The sequence below is a fragment of the Onychomys torridus genome, chromosome 5 (assembly GCF_903995425.1).
Source record: "Onychomys torridus chromosome 5, mOncTor1.1, whole genome shotgun sequence".
NCBI classification, from domain to species: domain Eukaryota; kingdom Metazoa; phylum Chordata; class Mammalia; order Rodentia; family Cricetidae; genus Onychomys; species Onychomys torridus.
In genome coordinates, this window is record NC_050447.1 from 81,244,051 (window position 1) to 81,269,258 (window position 25,208).

Below are 25,208 nucleotides of genomic sequence, written 5' to 3' on the forward strand. Positions count from 1 at the left end.
CAATGAAAATGAGATGTCCTTTCTGCTTCCAGCCACTAGACTCTAGAATAATGGTTCTCAACACGGGGTCACCTAACACCATTGAAAAACACACATTGCTGGTGGTCTTAGGAACTTAGACACTGCTCCTCTATCCGTCTCCAGGTGGGTCTGCCCACTTACTTGAAGACATCATTGCTCCAAACCCATCACATATACCCTGAACATACAGGTTTAGCATCGTTACATACTTATGTAGACCAGCCACTCAAGTGTAGAGAGCAGCTACTGTACTGAAACAGTATTGGAGGTAAAACGACACTTCATGAATTCTAATTACTGGGTAAATGTAAAATCATGTACTGTAAGATCATCAACTACTGTAATATGTGTGTGTGATCTGGATGCTGATCAATCTTTTCATATTAAGTTGTGGTTGATATGAATATTAGCAAATCATAGGAAACTTTAATGAACTGTATTGTCTGAACTGTACCATGTATCTTTTAAATTATTAAAGCTATTGTTATATATTTCACAATATAAAATTACATATTGTTTTGTGATTAACCACTATACTTTAATTATGTTCAATTTGTAACAATGAAAATACATCGGCATATCAGATATTTCCATTACAATTCATAACAGTAGCAATATTATAGTTACAAAGTAGCAATGAAAATAATTTTATGGCTGGGGGGGTCACCACAGCACAAGGAACTGCATTAAGGGTCTCAGTACTAGGAAGGTTGAGAACCACTGCTCTAGAATGATGAAAAAGCACCAGGTGTCCCCAAAAGTGAGGATAGGAAGGATTCTGAATGTATCTGTGATGACGGAGACTGAGTCATGTAAAAGAAATATTTTCCAGCCACAGCCATTTGTTTCAATGATTGGAAACTCTGTCTACAAGAGGACACTTACTTGTGTGTGAATTGATACAGTTGCATAAATAGTCCTTGGGATTAGATTTCAAAACCATGTAGAGCTGAGTGTTATGAAAATACGAAACCTGTTATGTTATAGGAAATCTGCATTGTCCTGCTGTCAGCTTTGGGCCAAAACTTCAGATACAGATGATTGACAAGCCCACTAATACCTGAACCGGAGGGTCACTGGGAGGACTGTGGGCAGAGCTCTTCTTCGGCTCTCCTGTGCAGAGGATTACTCTGGAGGATAAAATAAAATTATTTTGCATTTGTGAAACTATACTGAGAATTATAATATTAAAAGAAAACAATAACTGAGTATCCAAGCAAAAAGATAGAATAATATGCAATTTATCCAATTGTTTTTTAAAAAGAAATTTATGGAGATTTATACATCCTCATGAAAGATTTAGATTTTGAAAATCTATACCTAGAAAATGTGGTTTTTGGTTTATTGTTGTTTTTTGCCTGAGCAGTGGTGGCACATGACTTTAATCCCATCACTCAGGGCAGAGGCAGGTGGATCTCTGTGAGTTTGGGGCGGGACCAGCCTGGTCTACAGAGCAAGTTCCAAGACAGGCTCCAAAGCTACACGGAGAAACCCTGTCTCAAAAAAAATGAAAGAAAGAAAGAAAGGAGGGAGGGAAGGAGGAAAAAAGAAAGAGATAAAGTAAAAGAAAAGGATTTTTTTCTGTTTATTATAGTAGTAGTAATGGCCTTTCTCATGTTTGAAAACTTCCAGTAACAAAATATTAACTTGGGGGCTGAATGGATAAAAAATAAATAATAGAATATTTAAAAATAAAATACCAACTATTTTATCGTAGAAATATATAATTTTACTACTTAATGGCAATAAAATATTCGTTCTTCTTTTTGGTTTACTTTTTTTTCTTTGAGCTAGGTTTTCATTCTATATGCCAGGCTCGCCTGGAACTTACTAACCCAAGCTGGCCTCACACTCACGGCGATTCTCTTCCCTCAGCCTCCCCAAGTGCTGAAATTATGGGCAAGAGCCACCGCCTGGCTAGTGGTCACCTTACTCATGTGGAAAGGAATTTTTATGTCCCAACTTATAACAGCATTAAAAGACTTTATTGAATGCTTATGTTTACAATATAATAAGATTATCCTCACAGCCAAAATCAAACTACTACTCCATTTTTACAAAAACAGGAACTGAGATTTAGTTAGTGGTCCACGGGTACAAAGCTCAGTGGGCAGGAAATCTTGACATGGAACCCAGCACCCTGGACCTTTGACATTATGTTCTTTTTTTCTCCCTGCTGGTGGGCAGCATATAAAGGAAACACGTTCGATCCACTTCCAACAGAATTGACTTAAACTGGAATTATTCTTTAAATGTGAGCAGAATGTGTGTGTTATGCCTCTGGGTTCCAATTTCAGGAAAGTTTCTGTGGCACATCCATCATCGTACCAGAACTTGAAGGAGCTCTTTATTTGAAAGAAGATGGGAAGAAATCCTGGAAACGGCGCTACTTTCTTCTGAGGGCTTCTGGAATTTACTACGTTCCCAAAGGAAAGACAAAGGTCAGTCAGCTTTTCGTTACTATAACAAAACACCTGAGACAATCAAGTTTTTCAGAAGACATGTTTATCCCACACCTAAGGCTCAGGGATCATTGAAGAAGATGGAGTAGACATGGAGAAAAGGCCAGAGGGACAGGGAGTTTGCTGTGAGGCTGCGTCTCCTAGGAATATTAAAAGCTACATCCATAAAGTCTCACCAGTATGACTGCATAAAATATGAGCTGAACAAGGACAACAATAGGGGCTAGAGAAATGTCTCAGTGGTTACGAGCACTGGCTACTCTTCTAGAAGACCTGGGTTCAATTCTCAGCAGCCACATGGCAGCTCACAACTGTCTGTAACTCCAGTTCCAGGGGATATGACACCCTCACACAGACATAAATGCAGGCAAAACACCAATGCACATAAAAAATTTTTTTCAAAAAGGACAATAGACATGCTAATGTGGACAAGGGAAAAGTCCAGGAAGCTTCAACTCTGCAAAGAACTACAGGCAACTAGGAAGGCTGAGAGCGGGAGACAGTCTTCCCCAGGGACGAGCGCACCAGTTGGTTATCTGATACCAAGTGGTCAGCCCGAAAACTTCCACAGAAGTAACATCGTACAAACTGAGAATGTGGTATTTAGTATGTACATACATATACATATATATGCATGTAGTACAATTAATGAGAAAGAGGCCATGAATTGGAAAGAAAGTAAGGATGGGTATATGGGAGGGTTTGGAGGGAAGAAATGGAAGAAGGGAATGATGTAATTATAATTTCAGAAATTAAAAGAAGTAACTTTTCTAAAGACAGGTTTATTTTGGCTGTTGTTTTAAGTCTGTGGCAAGGCAGCTCCTCATCAGGAGGGAACATGGCAGAGGAAGGCATTACGTCAGGGTGGAAGCAAAACAGAGGAGAAGCCGGAGTCCTGCAGCCCCCTTCTAGGAACACCCAGCGGGCCCACCTCTGCCGTCTCGACCACCTCCCAGTGATGCCTTAGCACGTGGGGCCTCTGGGGGCCATTCCCAATCCAAACTACCACAATCACAAGGGAAAATGGTACTTAGGAGAGAACACATCTCAGGAGGGGGAGACACAGAAATACTTCAGGAGGAGATGATCTTAGCTATATCCTGGTACTGTGGGTTCTGTGGTACTACAAAATCTACACAAATATATGTTCTACAATACGAAATTGTTGAAGTACGTTTGAGTTTTCCGTGGCTTTTTCTTGTATCTGAAAATAAAAGTATATGTTTTCAAGTCATGAGCCATCAAGATGGCTCAGCAGGTCTCCTTGCCCACCAAGTCTGGCCTACTCTAGTCTGTAAACTTTCCCCTTCATATTAACCCCTCGTTCTGAAGTTATTGTGATCAAACTTATTTTATCTAAAATCTTAGTGGTGTTACAAGTCTTGAGATCTACATTGGATTTTAAATTTTATATTCTAATCAGTCAAATTGTTCTCAGAGGCATACTTAATTCATTATGCTTCTTAATTTATCAGAGCATTTTAGATGTCATTTAAGTTTTTCTTGGCAATCTGGGATTATTGGCTCGAATTTACCAACATAGTAAATTGTTATTCTAGATCTAATTTTAACAGGGGCTCTGATCTTTAACCTTTGCTAAGGCTTTTCTTGGAGAGTTGGGAAAGTTCATTTTTGTTCACCTATAAAGCTTTAGAATATACCCCTCCCTTGTCTAGGGTAAGCCGAGTGTAGGGCTTAGCCAAATGGCATGTTTATGGATTGCAGATTTCCTCTAATAAGGCTTATCCCACATCCCCAAGCAGGTGACCTAACTAGTGAGGCAACCCCACTGTCTCTGTGGCCATTATGGGTAACTCTTGACACAAGGCAGATGTTACCCTACCTACCCTTTTTCCTCTGGTGTGAATCTGAGACCTGATACTGCCTACCTCTGCTACCTTTGCTCCAGTCCCACGCCGGACACACAACACATTCCACAGATGATTTTGTTTTACAGCAGATGTGTCCTAAGCAGTTAAATATAAGACATAGAAATAAGCCTAGGACAGACGGTTCACTGAGTGATACAAGCTGCGCTCACCTTAGAGTTGGGCAATTTCTCTCATTGTTGCCCTGAGCACTGGGATGGAGGTCGGAGGAAGTCAGAAGTCCAGTCATTGGGAAAAGAGACAAAAGCACATTGTTCACACTGGTGTGCTTGTCTCCACAAAAGAAGGCACTCGCCTCAGAAATGACTGCAACCGAACAAACTGGCTAAGGAAGACATCATTTTGCTTTATGCAAGCAATATGCAAATGAAGCCTTATTCCAGATTCTGTGCAGAGCAGGCGTGACAAGCGTAGAATACATAGTAATAAATAAAAGTGTTCAGATGCATATTGCATAAACTAGAAATTTTTACAAAGAAACCTGTTTTATCAATCTATGAAAATTCCTGTTGCATTGTTTTTACTTAAAATTCAAAGACTGGTTGCAAAATTAATCAGAAAGGAATGCTGTCCCCCAAAATGAACCCTCCCAAAACTGTGAAGAACATTGATCTAAAATTCTCTCTCAGAGGTTCAGCATTAAATTACAGTGAAAAGAAAAGCAGTGATAAATGAACAACAAAGAGCCAACTAATATAGGGAATTTAAAGCCAGAATTCTACAGTAGTGGGGAAATGATGTAGAATTTAAGATAATAAATAGTATTGAAATAATTGTACACCCATTTTTAAAAGTTTTCCACTTCAAACTATGAACCAACTCAAATCCTAGCTTAATTTAGACGTCTTTAGAAAAACTACTCTAAAACCATTAAAAAAATAGGAGTTGATATTTTCATAATTCTAGTACACAAAGATATTTCTTAATCAAGAATAAAATTCAAAATTATGAAGAAGAAAATTGATGGTGTTGACTACACAGAGTTGTTTTAAATTCCTCATGGATGAAGATACCAAACAAGGCTATAAGGACTAGTTAAATAGTCAGACATTTGCAGCATGTATGACTAAATGTAACTATCCATTATACGTAAAGACTTCAACAAATCAAGAAAAAGATAAATGTGTACAGAAAAATGGCAAAGCTTATTAAGTGAAATTTCCCAGCAAAACCCATCAAAATTAGCTTAGTGAAAACTGTTCCATCTTACCAGTAAATAAGTTAGCATACATTAGTTACTCCCTTGAGATTGATACAATCAGTAATATTGACAACATTGGTGGGAGAGGGTAAGAAAAAAGGGACATTCCTGGGAATGAAGAGCTAGACTGTAAAATGATACAGCCAAGTTGAGAACTCTTGTATAATATTAGAGGAACCAGCCTTAATATTATACATCCCAAGGGCTCAGGAGAGAGGACTACTAACAGCAAGGACTATTTTTGGGAAATAGAATCTCAGCACACCAAGCTCCAAAGTCCACTTGCTTTAATTCCTCTGACATAACATCCTATATACACAGCTTCTGTTCTGTTCTCGTGCCTAGTTCCTTTCTTGCCTGATTTCTCTCTATACTTATCTATTGCTCCCTCTAAGTTCTATCTTAATTCTCTTGCCTTAATTCTGCCTCACCTAGGGCCTTTTCAGCTTGTTCTTACCCAGCTAGGACTTCCCCATCTGGCTCTTCCTCATCTTCCATCTCATTCCTCTAGTACTCTCTTCTAGTCCTTCAATCTAGTTCTTCCCCATCTCGGTTTGTTCCTCTCAAGTTCTTACCCATCTAGTTCTTCCATTTTCTTTTCTCTTCTCTGTCCTGTGCCCCGGAAGTCCAGGTATATAAAGGGAGGGTCTGAGCTAAAATGTATAAAGGTATTACTTAATGTCCACCTGACCTAGGCGGTGTCCCCTTGTGGAATTTACCTTAAGTCAGGAGACTTGTATGTGGGCTGCTATCACTGTTAGTCCTTGAAAGTTGGGAGCCCACCTGGGCGGTGTCTCCTTGTGGAATTTAAGTCAGGAGACTTGCACATGGGCTGCTATTGTTAGTCCTGGGAAGTTGGGCGCCCACCTGGGCGGTGCTTCCTGTAGTCCTTGAAAGTGGCCAAGGGAGATATCTGATTCCAGAGAAAGCTTTTCCTGAGGCTGTTCTCCAAATACCTGGAATGTGTATATCCAGAGAGTGATAAGTCCACACTGTGTTAGCCCTTCTTAGGGAAAAGTCAAGTGGAAAAACTATGAAGGTATACATGATTTTCATAACAGAATACAGCTGATATATAACAAGCCAAGTAACACCAAAAACGCCTTGGGATTTGGCTTCCTCTGGAGGAATTCCCTGATTCCTCCAGGTAGTGACTTTGCCATAACCAGCTGAGTTCTTATGATATATTCCTGCGTCCCACAGCAGAGAACAATTTACCAAGTCCTGTGCAATGTAAGAGGATGCAGATGCATGTCCCTTTGGACAGCAGCTGCACCTTTGGTGATCTATCCACAGAAATACTCACATACACAATGTGTTTATAACGGCAGAAGCTGGATTCGTCTCTGATCAAGTACAGCACAGTAGTGAAATAGTTTTATCATACAATGGAATATTGTTCAGGAATCTAGTGTCAAATAGTGTGTCCTGGGGAAATCAGTTACTGTGTCCTAACAAGGAAGGACACAAGTTCAGGAAGCAGTGTTTGTAGTGACATCTCATTCATGATTTAAATGTTTTTAATATGGTTTATTAATTTTTTGAGAATTTCATAGTCATATTCACCTCCCTTCTTTCAACTCCTCTCAGATCCACCTCCCTTCCCTACCCACCCAACTTTCTGTCTTTTTATTTGTTTGTTTTAACTTATTGAGTCCAATTTCAATTGCCAAATACTCAGTGTTTGGCCATCCACTGGAGTATTGACCTACCAGGAGTCAGAAACTGACTCCTCCCCCTCCATAGCTTTGTGCCCATGCCCCCACTACATGCTGGCTTTTTGTCTGGCTTCAGCTTGTGTAGGTCGTGTGCATGATGTCACAACTGCTGTGGGTTTTTACATGTGCCACTGCCCTGCTGAGGCCAGAGAACAGTTTAGTCACCTACTGCCTTTGACTCTTACAATCCTTATATTGAGCTTGGATTAGAGAACTTCCCTCACATGCACAAGGCCTTGGGCTCCATATCCATTGAGAAAACAATTATATGCATTATTGGTGAAATCATTAAGGCCACTCCACGTAGTTAAAAGGGAGGTTTATTTTGTGGGGTAACTTACAAATGAAGGGATAGGTTGTAGGGTCTGGCAAAGGTATGGCGCAGTCTACCTCCAGCGTCCAGGGTCCCAGAACCAAGAGAGGCCTCTACTCTCGATCCTGGGTCTTCTGCTTCCTCCCTCAGCCCTGCCTTGTGGGCATGGCCATTACCGAAGCCTCAATGGGGGTTGGAACTTCCAGGCCAATGCTGGGATGGCTATCCACTATAATGCATAACTATGTGTATATATGTGCATATGTGTATACATGAATATATGTAAAATATGTATATGCAGGTATATACATATAAAGGGATCCATCTATGCCTAAACCTACAGGTAGATATCAGATAGATAAATAATAGATAGATGATAGACTATTAATAGATAAATGGAATGAAGGAAAAAGTATACTCAGAACATTTAGGAGTCTATTGGTCTATTTTATGTGTGGTACCTCTAAGCAGGAATAAAAAACAGGAGGAAGCAAAAGCTGGTAAAAAGAAAATGTGTACTGTATAAATTTAACTGTGGTGAGTGTATGTTGTAATTAAAACTTCAAAAACCAAAAAAATTATAAAAGAAAAACGCCCTGCCATGAAGAAGGGAGGAAGTTGTCCTGTGTGCTGCAGCGTTCCTGACCTGTGTTCTTTATTCAGTAAGGAGGTGGGGGTTCTAGAACACAGGAGAAAGGGTAACATGAATAGTGGAACAAATCCGTAATCCAAGTGAAACCAAATATGTAGATTAGACGTTGCCATTTTCACAACACATTTTATCCATGGAAGAGAGGTCTCTGTTTCCATGGCAACCCCGCCAGCCTCGGGAGAAAGCGCAAAAGAGCATGGAGTGTGTGCTAATTTACTGAGCATCAAATTTAGTTCTCATTCTTCATCCTGAGGGGACTTGCTTTTATTTTCTAAGGGTCAATCACGAACTCAGTCGCTGATTTCAAACAGCAAAGTCACACACAGCAACGCTTCCAACAGGGGCCATCTTGTCAGTATGTAGCAATAGCAACAGCACATGATCAGGCAGTTCCGACTCCCAGAGTCCATAGCAGATGCTAAGACGACAGGGTCATATTTCATCCCATTGCAGGACAGGCATTGGTTGCCTGTTATCATTTATGTAGACTTCACTGAAAGAAAACGGTGTACAGAAGATGTTTGCATAAATGATCTCAAAATTCCGTATTTTATCTGCTGAAATGAAATCCTTTGTTGCAGCATCAAGAAGAATCTGGGGAAATTAGTAACTACCATCTCAGAGAGATTATGCTTTCCCTGTCTTTTAGACATCCCGAGATCTGGCGTGTTTTATACAGTTTGAAAATGTTAACATTTACTATGGGATTCAGCATAAACTGAAATACAAAGCACCCACTGACCACTGCTTCGTTCTAAAGGTATGTCGTGAGTTACTGATATAGACTTCTAAGCCATTTGAATTATTATTTGCTTTTAAGGAACAATGGCAAGTGTTATTTCATAAATCTTAAATATGATATCATAAAATGTGTAGTTTTAAACTAAAGCAACAAAGTGCTCGCCAAAGCCTGCTGTCTGATCCTAAAATTTTAAATCTGTCTGGGCCTTTTTCAGTTCTAGAAATGTAAGTTCCATATTTTGAGCAAATTAATTTAAAATTCCATTAATAAAACAGACCAATTTTCAATTCTTTATTTTATTCTTGTTCTGCTGTAAGAATTGTTTTGAAATTATCTTGACAATGTTTCCTACAAAAAAAATACAAAGAAGACTTTAAAAACTTAAAAAGAATTACCCAGGTTGTAAAAATATTTTTTTTTAAGTCTCATGTATCCCAGGCTGGCCTCAAAGTGACTGAGTAGCCAAGGCTGACCTAGGGACCTGATTCTCTTGCTTTCACCTTCCAAGTGCTGGGACTACAGGTGGGCACCACCACGCCAGGTTTAGGTTTTGAAACTTTTAAAGGGGCATACTGTCAGGAGGAAATATGTATGATCCAAGATTTGATGTGGCTTACATGTTTTAAAGTTGAAATCTCAGACCATTCAGGTCAGTAGGCGGTTATTTTACACCTACACTTGATGTAGTGAATGTCTTTTGGCCTCCAGAGCTCTGGACTTAAGACCAAGGTAAGTTTGTTTGCATTTGTTCTTAGTCTAATATAATAATTCAGCCAAGTCAATCATATTCAATAATTTTGTCTTCATCTACAATTACCTTTGCTTATTATAATCAAATAATTGTCTGGAATTCCTGGCTTCATTAAGTACTCAATGTCATGTGGCTTTTATTTAGACATCCTGGCCTTTCCATTACTATGTACCCCCTTTTAGTAATTCATCAGTAATTTTAACAATAATGAACACCCAGACCAGCTTAGTCAACATGATTCTTCCCTGTGGTTTTCATCCAGGGCCTTTTGATTCCTGGTAGACATTTGGTGATATCTAGAGACATTCTGATATTCATAACTTAGTTCAGGGACAAGGTACTACTTACTGGCATCTAACAGGAGCCAGAGCCATTAGATAGCAGATAGCACTACTGTACAAAATACGCCCACACCAAAGAATGTCATGCCTCAGGTACTGACAACATAGCTATTGAGAAATCGTTAGATGACACTCAGAACCATGGCTGTAAAAAGACTGAAGCAAAGCAGAGGGCTACTCCCACACACTCCTTTATGCATTTAGTAATTATTGAACAGCAGCCATCTTTTGAGCAAATTCCAGACACAGAGAACACAGAAGTAAACTAAATGTACAGTAATCCCCATTTTCATTGAGTTTCTGGTCAGTATGAGGGACTGGCCATGAAGAAAACATTGTAATGTGTTGTCAGGTAACAAATAATACAGCTGGGAAATCAATACAGAGCCTCCCGGAGCTGGAGCCAGGGTCAGGAGAGGATGGTGACACTTGACAAAAGACATAAATCAAGAGAAAACACTCCAGGAACAAGACCCTTCAGTGCAGTGGTCTCAAGGCCACACTTTGTTTAGGTCAGAAAGAGGAGTGCACCCTGTCTCCTTCTGGGTTTTGCACATCCGTGCCCATTGCCTGTATTGAAAGGACAGTGGGAATAATGATAGTTATAAAGCATTCCATTCACAGATATAGAACTTGAGCTCTAAGTGTCCAATCAGGACAGAGCTCAGCGGTGTGGCTCAGGTACTGTTCCTTCAGACTATTAGTGATGGTGCAGCCCAAAATAGCTGCCAGCAACCTGAGGGCTTCCCTTGTTCTTATAGACCTCCACTCAGGTGAAGCTGGATCCTTGACTTGGCTGCAGAAAGGATGTTAGGATGAACCTGTTTGAAGTAGAGTTGGGGTTTATTTAGAAGAAAGATTAGCATACATTTGAGCCCAGGATTGGTAGAAAGAGGCTCTGAATGAAGTGGTCAGACGCACTCCAGTGTGGCTGTCCATCTCAGTGGCTCCCATGTTATATCTCAAGGGTTGCTAAGAAACCTCTTGTCTCTTTTTCAGTAAACGAGAGTCTAGGGTAGCTCCACAGCTACCTTGGGGTGGGATTACAGGCTCCTAAGGCAAAAACATCAGTCACAATGATTACACAAGGCAGTTAAAACCTGTCTTTTCCTGTACATGGGGTTTCTGCTGCAATTCCTAGAAAACTGTAGGTTTCCAGCCGAGAACAGAAGAAAGTTCATATACGCTTGGCCTTGAATGTGCTTGAGTGTGGTCCTTACCATACTGCTGCTCTCTCTGAGAATTCACATTCCTAACCACCAGCTGTTACCTGTGTGCAAAATATTCCCAATCTGTGGTAATGCTCTCACCTTCTCTCACATTCTCTCACCTGTAGTGACTACAAATCCAGTGGGTACCTCACCCATCGCCTTAGTGGCCCAAGCTCCTCTCCACCCTTACCAATCTCCCTCTTTCAGCAATCCCTCCCGAAGCTAGTGGTCCCGTCACCCCTGTGTTAGGTTCCCTTCACGCCTTCCCTAACTCACTACTAACTGACTTAAGACAACAGAGATCCAGTGTTCTTGTGTTTTAAGAATCATAATCATGGTTCCGGAAGAGCGTTTGCCACGCAAGCCTAACAACTTGAGTCCAGTATCTAGAACCTCAGTGGCAGGAGGGAACTGACTTCCATAAATTATCCTATGACCTACACATAGATAGACACACAGACACATATAAACATACACACGCACAAAATCAGGGCTAGAGCCTGGCATGGTGACTCCCAATACTAAGGAATCTGAGGCAGAAGAATCACAAGTTCAAGGCCACCCTGGGCAACTGAGATCCTGTCTCAAAAAGGAACAAAACAAAACAAAAACAAAAAATCAAATAAAAACACAAAAAGCTGAGTTAAGTCCAGAAAAGTTTAGAGACGTCTGGTCTGTGTCTTTTGTCTGGGTCTGGAAGTTTCCAGAAGTCCTTGCATTCCTTGTCATACCAGTCCTCTTGTGCATCCCCACATGGCCATCTTCACTGTGTGTGTCTGTGTCCTTTCTTCTCCTCTCCTTGTAAGGAAGAGAGTCATAGGATTTAGAGCACACAGTAATTCAGTATGAACTCATCTAAATTGATGATATCTACAAACATGCCTCATACACAGTGAGGCAACGTTTCTTTTACAGCAGACACGAGTCTGCAATAGCCATCTGCTTCCCAAGCTGTGAACAGAAACAACCCTGAAATCCCTTCATCTTCCCGCTTCTCGTGGACCCTTGAGGCAGAAATCCTTTGTACTTTATACCGATGTCTCCCATTCGCTCATTCTGTCTAGTCATCCTTCAGGATCATCTCCCATGGCATCCTCAGTGTCATCGAGGTTTTAAAATGCTCAGTCGCCCCCAGAGCTTAGAAACATTCCTGCTGCAGCAAAGGGCCCTTGACTACAATGCCTTTCCACCTTAAATTCTGCCTCTTTCCAAACCTTCCATGGAATTTCGTGACATTCCCCCAAGATTCTGACACCCATTCAAAAGGTTTTTTCAAATTTTTATTATGAAATCAGAGAATAATCACATATTAGTTGACAGCCATCTGCTTATGTATCAGGGGATTGATTATATTTGTCAGCTAGTTCCCAGGAGCTGAACAAAAGGGGCTTTTGTTCTAGCTTTGATCCTGATCTTACCTTTGGCCCGAGACAAGTTGCTTAACCTTGTCCTTGCTCTGTTCGCTCATTTTGTAAGTTTAGAGGACATTCGGATCCCTTTTAGCAGGAATGTTCAGAAATGGCCCTGACCTTACATGCTGGGCCGCACGCCCTAAAAGCATCTCTTGTTCAAGATCAGAGACAATGGGATCGTGAGGAACATTCTGGCAAGCAGCATTGATCCAGAGTTTTCTTTAAGCCCTTTTGCAAGTGATTTCCCATCCAAGGGCTGAGTTATAAGGAAGTGAGCCCCTAGGGGAGGGAAGGAGGAGACCAGAGCCAGCATTGTGACAGGCTCTGAGACTTTGTCACAGAGTCTGAAGAAACTCCAAACTGTGAACTTGGTGTCCACCAGCTTGCTCACCTCAGAACCACAAAGTTGGAGGATTGGAAGGAATGGAGAGACCTCTGTTTTATGTCAGAAGCCATCTGACTTCAGGGTATGACCATGTTTTACTGTATTTCAGTGAACAACCTACTTAACAAATAGTTTATTGTGCTGCTTAAGTGGAATGGACACCTCTAAATAATTGTTGCATTTCATTGCAAACACAGTCTGCAGTCTGCCTCTGCGAACTTGACTCATGTGATATGCACCCAAACCAAAAGTAAATGGAATATTTAATAATAATGATAAGCCTAAGGTAGCAATATCAAGTTTCTAAATGTCACAGAAGGAAAAATGAGACATTTTCTTTTTTATTATTTTATTTTCTTATTTCTTTACATGTTGGTGATATCTATGTACATACATGAGCATATGTGCAAGTACACACAAACAGAGGTCGGAAGTGTGTCTGCCATCTTTTTCTAAGACTTTCTGCCTAATTCCATTGAGACAGAGTCTCTTCCTGCTCCTGGGCCTCATTTCTCGGCCAGGCTGGAAACCAGTAAACCTCCTGTCTCCACCCCACTCAGAGAATAGGTGTCTGTGGAGATGTCCAGCTTGTTATGTGAGTCCAAATGCTGGTCTTCAGGACTGTGGAGCTAGTTCTATTAATTATTGAATTCTTACTCTCCCCCCGCCTGGTGCTTTCCTAAGAAGAACTTAAAAATTCATTACTGACTCTCCCATGTTAGTCGGAACAAGAATTCTGTTGCAGGTCAGGCCGCTGTGGATCTGATAAGGAAGGACAAACACTTTAAATACTTTGATTTGGTTTTGCAGATTTCTTTTGCTGAGAATGCTGTAGGCATTTATGGAATGTCACATTCCAGCTACCGAGTGCCTGACTCACATTTTTAACAATCTGACCTTGAGATTAATTAATGCAACAAGTCCCCTTTGCTATTGGACCACACAGCTTGATTTGATTGATATTTCCAACTTTGAGGGCCCCCGAGAACATGGTTATCGGGTAACATTTACAGTACTAAACCTGAACACTGAGAATCTTTGAGCAAGCTTTGAACACAAGAACAAAGCAGCGTGTGGCGGCAGCCATCCAAAAGTGTCTGCCGCCATCCCCTGGCCCAACTGAAGAACTACAGCAACAGTCCAAGCAGTGGGTGGAGTCAGGAAAGAGGAATCTGGTAGGGACAGTGGTAATCCGAGCTGGCTGCCAGGCCAGGCTGATGAAAATCCTGAGGGCTGAAAAGGCCTGAATAAAGGAAGTGGTCCAACCAAAAGGGTCAGCTCTTCTCAGTTGCCATGAAAGACCACAGACAGGAGTTCTTTACATTGTCTGTGTTCTTTTTTTTTTTCTTGAAGTATCTTTAAAATCTGTTGTTTTGTTGTTGTTGTTGCTGTTATTGGTTTGTTTTTTTGTTTTGTTTTTTTGTCTTCAGTGGCTCAGTATAAATTCAGAAATTCTAGGGGGTCAAGAGACATATAAAGAGCTCTCCAAACATCAGTTTTTATCATTTTTTAAAACCAGAAATAACTAAATTTCCAAGCTCTTATAGTCTATGTGTGACTTACAAGGAGACAGTGGAGGAGACAGGTCAAACATAATGCCTAGGACTTCTGAAGGCTAGCAAGGCAACCAGTCCACATGTTTTCCTTCACATTCCAGATGAACTCCAAAGGCACTGTGCCCTGTTCTCAGATCCCCTTTGAAGATTAGCCCCTTTCCTGAAGGTTGATGGGTATGCGGAACCCAAGGGTAGAAAGGTCTAGAATTCCTTGGAGAGGAATTGGTATTCTGCTCCTTTCCCGCCATGGCAGCCAGAGTAGATACTCCCACATCTTCTGGCTTTGCTTTGATCTTTAGTAGGATGCTTTTCCCAGCAAGCCACTCTGAGGAAAACACACACACACACACACACACACACACACACACACACACACACACAATTAGTTGGTACTTTTTTTTTTTTTCAGAGCTGAGGACCAAACTCAGGGCCTTGCACTTGCTAGGCAAGCGCTCTACCACTGAGCTAAATCCCCAACCCTAATTGATACTTTTTTATGCAAAAAATAAAATGTAATAGAAGTTATAATTACCCATGAAAACTGGCTTGACACACATTTCAGACCTCAGCTGTGGTTGACAGCCTCTTACCCTATGGCTTCTATACAATATGGCTTTCTGATTCAATAGTAAATGCTATGCTTATTTGTTTCTTCAGCAATTATTTTTTACATCCAGACTGCAGTTCTACCACAATGCCAGGCGTGTACTAAGCACCACAGATGTCCAGCAACAAATAAGTCAAACGAAGTTCCCATCCAGTAGAGAGTTCAGCCACAACCAAACAGGAACAGAAGCTACAGGGACCAGGGAATCAAGAAAGAGAGCTACAGAGAATCTCTTCCTTGTGTCTGCTACATCATTGTTCGCTTGTGAACTCCTGGGGCCTATAAACCCCTACACACACACACACACACACACACACACACACACACCCATTGCCACTTAAGGATGTGCCCATGTGGATCTGAGATCATTGCTAGGAAAGGGAGATCTTTGCAAAATTCAGAATTCTCGATAAAAGAAATGACTCCTAAGCTAAATTTGGGGGTGGGGGAAATAAGATAATAATTTTTATAAGCATTAGTGTGGTGACATAAAATGTCTATTAGATGAGTTCCTTTATCTGACAGAGAAGCACCTTACTTTCCAGTGAGGGACAGCCACATAACAGATATGAATGAATCTAGTATTTAAAAGGGTTATTACTGACATACATTGTAAGAAATGCTTATGATTAGATCATGTAAGAGACTTCTTAAATCCGTTCAAATCTTGGCCTTTCTTTAAAAATAGTGCTGAGGGATGAACACACACTAGGCAAGTGTGTCGCCTACACCCCAGCCTTTTTGGTACCTTTTACTTTTGAGACAAGGTTCATAATGTTTCTCAAGTATATCTCAACTTGGCAATCCTCTTTCTTCAGTCTCCTTAGTCGCTGAGGTTGCAGGCCTGTGCCTCGGGGCTGCCAGTTTAGCAGTTTTTAAAAGTGCCTACAGCTGGCTGTGCTCACCTGCAATCTCAGCTACTGTGAAGGCCGAGGTGGGAGGATCATGATGAGTTCAAGGCCAGCCTGGGCTTCAGAATGACTCCTCTGTGTCTTCCATCCTAAAACTGCTACTAGTGATTTTTGCCACCATCTCAGTAAATTATATTTGTCAAAGTTTTTAAGGTTTTTTTTTTTTTAAGGTGCTTTAGGCTCTTAATTATCTTCAAATCTGCTTCTTTGTAGCATCCTCAAATCCAGAAGGAATCCCAGTATATCAAATATCTCTGCTGTGATGATACAAGAACTCTCAGACAGTGGGTTATGGGAATAAGGATCGCCAAGGTGGGTGTGCACTCAGCCTCACGTGTTCTTGGGTTAGCCCACAAGCTTGCTTAGTAGGGCCAGCATTTTGCCACTCCTGGGTACAGATGTTGTCCCATCTATTTGCTTCCCCCTCCCCCCCAGTAAGTGGAGTCCTTCACTTACTATTATATACAGTTGACTATACAAACACACACCTGTCCAGTGGCCTTGAGAATCAGAGCTGACAGTCAACCAAACTTTTCAGAGTCACAGAAAATCTAGCAAACCTAGTATGCAATAAAGAAACTCGAGCTTTGGCCCAAGGTGTTTAGATTAAGGGTAGAGCACTCACCTAGCATGTGTGAGGCCAAAAGTTTGATCCCGCCATAAAAAGGGAGTGAACAAAGGAAGACAGTTAACTCTACAAAATAGTTACCTCAAGACCTGTGGGTCAGAATTTTGTGCCTAGCACTATCCTCTCGTGTGTAGATGGGAGAATTTGCTAATTCTGCTAATCTAGAAAATTATTTAACATGTGTAAAGGTAATCAATGATCTATATCCCCCCCCCCAAAAAAAAGCAACTTGAACCAGGAGAATAATAGCACTTTTATCTTGCCGTTGAGTGCATACTTTGAAATAAATGGATTTCTTTCCTCCTCTGTCTTCCCTCCCTAGTATGGGAAGACCCTCTATGATAACTATCAGCGGGCTGTAGCAAGAGCTGGACTTGCCTCTCGGTGGACGAACTTGGGGACTGCTGGCGCAGCAACACCAGCCCAGGCTACCACAGGTAAAAGCAGCCAAGAGATTCACATGTACACACCAAGCGCGGAGCTCACGTCTATCACCCGATACACTGTGTAAAAGCAAACTCTGGGGACTAGGGAGCTGGCAGAGCGGGTAAATGTTTGCTGGGCAAGTGTGAGAGCCTGAGTTCAGATCCTCAACACCCATGTAAAAGCCAGAGGAGGTGGCACAAGTCTGTGACCCCAGGCACTAGGGAGCAGAGATGGATGGGTCTTGGGACCTTGTTAGACATCCGGTCTCCACACATGCCTGCATACATGAGCATACACACACACACACACACACACACACACACACACACACATACATGTGCACACATGCAAAGAACAGAGAGAAAGGTGAGGGGTGAGATAGTACAACAAAATAAAAGCAAAACAAACTTTGTAGACACTGTTTGGAATATATGCACTCCACATATATCTAATTACAAGTGACTTTTTGCCAAGCTTTGGCCATTTTTTTCACAATAGACCCATACATAAGGCATTGATCATGATTTTAGGGTGGGCTACAAGGAGATGTGTCTTACCAAAATATGAGTAGCATATTTGTGCAAGGCTCATTAGTACCCTGCAGAATACTCAGACCAGATACAGGGTCATGCCCTGCTGTTTTCCCTCGGTGACATGATGACTGGAGTCTCCTACTCATGCTGGGCATCACATTTCAAGGTAACACAACTTTGGCTTGTCTGTATTTTTAAGAAGACTGGGGCACTAAGATTAGGTACCTAATGAGCTTGCTGCTTTACATACAGAGCTGTCCTTTGGTATCTGTGACAGATTCTAGGAAGCCCTTGAGCACTCCACAAGTACATGGTTGGTGTGCTGTACTGTTTAGAAATAATGACAAAGAAAACCCTGCATATGTTCAGTAAAAGCCACTTATTTTTCAAATGCTTTTGGTGAGTGGTTGATTGGATCATGGATACAGAACTCACAGATTATAAGAGCTCCACTCCCCGTTTCATATCTGAGGGAACTGAATATGGGAGAAGTTAGCATCTAATATAGATAGAAACTAGAATCCAGTATAAAGGAGGTGTGCAAAGCAAACATTTAATGATAAAGAATCATAAAGAGTGTTACCTTAAAACAAATTTTGTATGCATACAATTTTACCATTTATTGGCGATTAAATAAAATTTATATACTAATGAGATATGGATGTGCTTATTTAATTTTTACTTGGAGAGTTAAATCCTGGCTGGATATTTGATCCTGCAGGACACAGAAAATCCTCAGTGTTTCTTGGAGTCGGCCTGTATTCTGATTTTATAATCATCGTATTGAGAATGTGACTTTGCACAAATGCATGGTGCAAAGACGGAAGGACTATGTTTAGGGGCATTTCAGAAGTCATTGTGTGTCCTGATAATCATTTCATGAAATCAGTCAGCAACTCAAACAGCAATTTTTAATATTAATTTTTTCTTTATTCCTGAGAATTTATGCATGTATACAATGAAACCTGGTCAGATCCATCCCATACCACCCCCAAGTCCTCCTAATGAAGCCCCCTCTCAATTCATATTCTTTCTTTTTGTGTTTTTTTAAGTAACACACTAAATCCAATTAGTGCTGCCTTTATGTGATAGATGTAGGAATAGCAACTAGATCCTGGAAAACCACATTTTTAATACAGAATTCTCCCTCCTGCCTGTAGCTCCTCAATAAGGCATAGAAACTGAAAACACCTCCCCCATCTGTGCAGGAATTTTGGCTGGATTGCTCTTGTGCTGGTAAACACAACTTTTATGAGCTCCTGAATGCAGTATGCATGTCAAATCTAGAAGACAACATTTCTCAGCCTCCTCCCCATCACCTAGTTCTGACATTCTTTTTAATTTTTTAATTTATTTTATATGCATTGGTGTGAAGGTGTCAGATCCCCTGGAACTGGAGTGACAGACAGCTGTGAGCCGCCATGTGGGTGCTGGGAATTCAACCAACGTCCCCCCAGAAGAACAGCCAGTGCTCTTAAGTGCTGAGCCATCTCTCAAGCCCCAAACTTCCTTCAATACCCCTTCTCTTCCACAGTATTCCCTGAACCTTGGTGTGGGGAGAGGCAACAAAGATGTCCCATTTAGGGCTCAGCACTCTGTTTCCAATTCTAGTCTTTGATCAGGATTGCATCTGCCTACCAGATGGCCTGCCCACTGCAAAATCTTAGTGTTTACCAAAAGCCTTATAATTTGTGACTAAACGCAAGTCCTCACACATACAAAGTACATTTTTAACCACAGAGACATACGCCAAAGTGGACCTCAGATTTTTCTGAAGGCTTTGTGAAATACTTGTGAATGTTTCCTTTTGCTTTATGATGTAAAGTGCTTTGAATTTGCAGACTCTACTTCAAGAACACTGAAAATACCTTCTCCATTCTTTCTTCTTCCCCCTCAGGACTTAAAACAGGCACCAGCCAGCCCAATGGTCAGATTCCCAAGGCTGTACCTTCTGCTGGTGCTGTTCTCCAAGAGGCCCGGACACAAGTTGAAACAACTAAGGTAAATAAATCACAGACGCACTCAAACTCATAAACCCAGCCCTGACTGTGAGCACGCCCTGGTACCTTTTCTTTTTAAAAACCCATATAGAATTCTAACAACTGGGAAGTCAGTATACTATAATTTCATTTAAGGAAATGGCTTCATATTTTATCTTAAAGCTACTAGGCTAGAGGTGAAAGCTAATCAACTGTTACTCACACTGCTTTGTGATGTCCTAAATATGTTTGTTAACTGCATTTATTATGACAGAGGGATTTTCTTCTTGTAGTGACCTTCATGTTCTCTCAGTCCTTGAACTTTTGTTATTTTTTTAAATGAGTTAGAGCAATTGAAAGTTAGCCAGAAGTGCCAAGTGCACCCCAAAACCAGATCAGAAGACTCTTAAAAGGGGTCCACTTATAAAATGTGCATTTTCTATTTTCCTGTTAATGATTTGAATGCATGCTCAGGGTGATGGAAAAGAAAATACATATATGATAATAACCAAGAGCGGGGGTGCAGATCAGTGGCACAGCACTTGCCCAGCATGTATGAGAGTGTGAGGCCCTGGGTGCCATCACCAACATCACAAAGATAGATAGATAGATAGATAGATAGATAGATAGATAGATAGATAGATAGATAGATAGACAGACAGAGATGGACAGGCAGGCAGGCTATATAGGATAATATCCTCCCTAACTTATTTTCTATAGAAGAGATTAATGAAGATTAATTTAAATCTATATAAAAGTCATAGCTGACTGTAATTTAGTTACTAATCCAGTCATATGTCTCAGCTGGCTCTGTAATGTCCACTGCGTATTTCTTGTGACTCAGAACAGCCTTAAGTAGTTGTAGCCCTTTCCTGCCACCCACATACTATGGTCATGTGTAGAGATTCATTAATTTACTTCACTCAGCCCTCAGTGGTAGAAGGGAATACTGATGTTGACTGAAAGCCTAGGTTTTTGAAAGCCATTCCAGGCTTTTGAAAGCTGTTTCTGATCTATGCAAGCCCGACACGGTAACTATGCTGAGCTCTTCCTGCTGTATTTTCATCATTTCTGTAACGGTAGTCAAGAAGAAGTTTTAAAGCCAAAGAAATCAAAGAATTCCCAGATAGAAATCCTTTCTATGGGATTACCAATACCCAAGCTGCCTGGAGCAAAAATTTTTAAGAACTATATCACAAGTTAATTAGCTTAGCATGCTAAGTAAATAATTGAAACTTACTGGAAAGTAGGAAAAAATATCTAAATGTAATCTTCAGTGGTCCAGGCTGTTAATCAGAGGGAAAAACTAAACCGGAAGCTGATAAAGTGTCTTGAAGTGATGATGGTTTTCCCTAAAACACAGTCATTTAATTCAGCTGCCTGAAATTGCTAGGGATGTTGCATTTATATAAATGCACCATTGTTATCATCGTCATCAAGTTCTCTGTTGACAGGATTGGATGCTCTAGACTCTAGAGAGACTTAAGTCAAGTCAGGTGCTCTGACCTCTACCAACAGCACATGCATTATGGAACTTGATAACTCATCAAGGGCTTATCTCACGTGGTTTAGTTATAACCCAAGGCAAATGGTGTTTAATTTCTACCTGACTTTCATCACACACACACACACACACACACACACACACACACACACACACACACACACAATAAAAAGAGAAAAGTAAACTAAGAATTTAAGACCAGGTGTCCCACTTCCTGCTACTCCCTTCTGAACGGTTCCGTAGTAGAGGGGAGAGCTTATGATTGGCTCCTCCTTTGAAGTCCACAGTCTGGAAGCCGAAACCTTTGTTCTGGGAACAATAAAGCATAGAAATACCATCCACAATCAAGGGAGCAATGGGGACGTGCTCTCTACCAGGAAGAGATCCTTTATGGCTGGGTTTGTAAACACCCAGATAGGGTTATTCCTCTTAGTTTCTTCATTTCTACATTCTTCATTCTAACCAAGCAGGATATCTAAGCAAAGACTATTCTTTATATAATATTCTTTATTTGTTCTTTGAGAATTCCATATATGCACCCATGTATTTTGAGCACAATTATCCCCAGTTCCCCGACCCCAACTCCTCCCAGATACCCGCCTCACCCACACACGTACTTCCCTCCTAACTTTATGTTCTCTTTCGTCTCATAACCCACTGAGTCCAATGTTGCCTATATACTCAAGGGTGTAGGGCCATCCACCAGGTTGTGGGCAATCTACCAAGGACCACATCACTAAAGAAAATTGACTCTTCCTTCCCATGGTAACCATTGTCTGTCAGTAGATCCTCAGCTGGGGTAGGAGCTCCTCTACAGGTCCCAGCTGAGCTGGAATGTCAACTAGCTAGATATTACACAGCTTGACAGCTCCAGAACACACTTTCACCCGCATCTTCCCCAACCTCTGGCATACACAGTCTCTCCGTCCCTCCCCTCTTGCTCAAGGGAACTGAGCCTGGTGGGGAAGGGTGTGTCACATAGACATTTCATTTATGGCTGAGCACCCGGCTGACACTTGTTCTCTGCTGCATGGCCAGTGTGAGTCTCTGTATTAACTGTTGTCTACTGCACAAAGACATGTCTCTGTTGGGGACTGAAAGCTGCATAAACCTAAGGACATAACGATAAATATCCAGAAGGCAGTTTCATACTATGTCCCTTTAGCAAAAATAGTGTAGTAAGTTCACCCTAGAGTCTGTGTGCTCTCCAGCCACAGGTGCTTGGCCAGCTTTTAAGCCAAGAGATTGTGTGAAGACTCTGAGATGCCCCTTAATTACCTCTATGCCACCAAAGGTGTGGCACAGGGGCACCGTACATGAGTTCGAGACACACACACACACACACACACACACACACACACACACACACACACACAATTGTGTTCCTTTATACGACCAGTAAGTACATCGATGGCTTGTCTTAGGTCATGAGTAGGAATTCTTAGAGAACCATCTGGCTTCCAGTTTGAGTTGCCTTGAGATGAGATCTGCTTGGAAATAAAACTGAGGGACACCCCCCCCCCCCCCGCCCCAGGAGTTAGGATCTATTAATCCTTTAGAGAAACATTCAGCTTCTGTGTAAGGCTTGCCTGACCTAAAGACAGTAAACACTTCCTAGAGGGAATGTGGCTGAGATGCCCAGTTACAGAGAATGGTGATTGAGTGCTCACATATAATGATGTCAAAGACATCTGGTATCGTTCCTGTTTCTGGAGCAAAGGTGAGCTCATAAGCACACTTAGTCCCAGTGTGGGAGGGCGTGGGGCAATCCCTATCAGCGTCAATGTCATAAGATGGATGTGCAGTCAAAACCATGAAAGCTTTGTTGTCCCTTTCTTGAAGGAGGAGAAGCAAGGCTTGGGCAACCACTACCCAGGAGCAACCAGGGAGAATAAAGGCCTCAAGTCCAGCCTGCCACCGCCCCCTCCAGTAAGACGATCTTCGGACACCTGTGGCAGCCCCGCCCTCCCACCCAAGTCCAAAGGTCCTGGCAGCTGCACCTTCCCCACCCAGCCTGAGGACTTCCTGCCACCGCCTCCACCGCCACCCCCGGAGGAAGATAGCGACAGCGAGCTACCTCCTCCGCCTCCGGCCTTCCGAGAGGAGCCACCGGACTTCTTGCCACCTCCCCCACCGGCTGCGCCTGTTGAAGGCTCTGCATTGCCACCACCGCCACCACCCCCGCCCTGCCTCTCCCAGGAGACAACCAAGTCATCTCCAATGCCCCCCAAAAGGCCCCCAGTGCCCCCCAAGAGGAATGAGAACCAAGGACTCCCCGGTGCAGCCGGGAGCGGCGAGCAAGATTTCATGTCAGACCTCATGAAAGCTTTGCAAAAGAAAAGAGGCAACGCGCCCTAGGGATATCTGATAGTTTCTAATTCCATCCATGTTTTGTACTCTATTGTCGTGGCATCTTGTTCATTTTAGAAAATGTTTTCCGACTAGAAAGCATGTAAAACTCTTCACTGTTGTAAATACTGTGCTCATCCATTAAGGTAGCAGAGGGTTTCGGACTAACTACATACATCCAAGCACACACATGTACATCCTGTGTGTTTTCACCTGAGTGGATTTCATCTTGCAGCCCAGGCTCACTGAAATGATATTCCAGGTCCATTTTATTGTATTCAGAAGGCTCAAATTTCTAAAATTAAAGTTTATCTGAAAAGAGTATTTCTAGAAATAGTGTGTAAGTTTTGTATGGAGTCAACAAAATTTGACTTTCTAAAAATTTTAAAGACCTATGCCTTCTTAAGTCTTGATGTTCTGTTTTCCTTCTCAGAAAGAAGGCAGATTTTCCATTTCTTTTATACTCCTTAATTGATTCTGTCTCTGGCCCTAATACTGGTTATCTGTGTGGGTGTGGGGGTTGGTCAGTTGATTGGTAGTGGGTTGGTGGGTGGGTGGGTTGGTTGGTTGGTTGGTTGGTTGGTTGGTTGGTTGGTTCTGAAGTGTTGGGAATGAACCCAGGGGTGCCTGTTCCTAGGCAAGTGCATATCACTGAGCTACAAACCCACATAGTATTCACTTTTTTTTAAAGATTCTCTCTCTCTCTCTCTCTCTCTCTCTCTCTCTCTCTCTCTCTCTCTCTCTCTCTGTCTGTGTGTGTGTGTGTGTGTGTGTGTGTGTGTGTGTGTGTACAACTTTATGAAGTGAGTCCACTCCTTCATTTGGACCAGAGGTCTCGGGTCCTCATGCTGACTTAGCAAGTACTTTGACCCACTGGGCCATCTCACTGACCTAGTCTTTGCTTGTTAAAATGGATGAACAAAGTAATACACAGCTGAGCACTTCGTTTGGGGAATCTAGATGCAGTGGTACCAATGTCCTATGAATGAAGCAGCTGGAAAAGACAGACTCATGTGCGCCCTGTAGCCTAACTGTTTCCCTCAGAAATGAACTATAGAGTTTAAAAACCAGGATATCCTGGGCTCAGTGACTCAACTCTGCCTTCTCCAATTAGCTTCTTGTTGGCCTTGTAGAATTTTTAAACTTTCCTTTTATGTCTCTGCTTTTGTTTTTAATTATAAAAAGAATCTTTAAAATCTTTAGTTCCCTCAAAGTAGGTAGAAGATTTTTTTAATGCATTGATTCAAATTAAAGAAAATTAATCTTACATTTCAATATTTGGAAAGAAGTAAACTCTAAATTGATATGTTAAACAAATTCAGTTTTAAAACTGGCATATTCAGTAATTAAAATTAGTAAAGCAGGAATACATGGAAGAAGGTGATCTCAAATGTTCTGGAGGAAGTATTTTAAACTGAAGGTAAACAAACACCTCACTTTTGTGCTTTCGTATTCAATGCACTAAAATCATAATTTTCTGATCCCCAGGCAAACCCCATACATTATGCAGATCGCTGGGGTAAGGCAGACAAGCATGATGACATTGTTTTAATAGAGACTAGTTCTGAGATTTAGAGTTTGGTAAGAAGTGATGAATGTCTGTGGCCACAGAGAGGT

General features: G+C 41.6%; 1 protein-coding gene across 1 annotated transcript in view; it reads left to right on the plus strand.

Moving 5' to 3' along the window:
- LOC118584040 (amyloid beta precursor protein binding family B member 1 interacting protein) overlaps positions 1-23,915 on the plus strand; it is a 99,264-nt gene extending 75,349 nt beyond the window's left edge. The window contains exons 9-14 of the mRNA XM_036187968.1: positions 2,319-2,462; positions 8,906-9,016; positions 16,386-16,484; positions 17,123-17,237; positions 19,657-19,760; positions 23,085-23,915. Coding sequence (XP_036043861.1) covers positions 2,319-2,462; positions 8,906-9,016; positions 16,386-16,484; positions 17,123-17,237; positions 19,657-19,760; positions 23,085-23,600 — 1,089 coding nt within the window. The 3' untranslated portion in view covers positions 23,601-23,915. The remainder of the gene's footprint in view (positions 1-2,318; positions 2,463-8,905; positions 9,017-16,385; positions 16,485-17,122; positions 17,238-19,656; positions 19,761-23,084) is intronic.
- Positions 23,916-25,208: the final 1,293 nt, after the last annotated feature.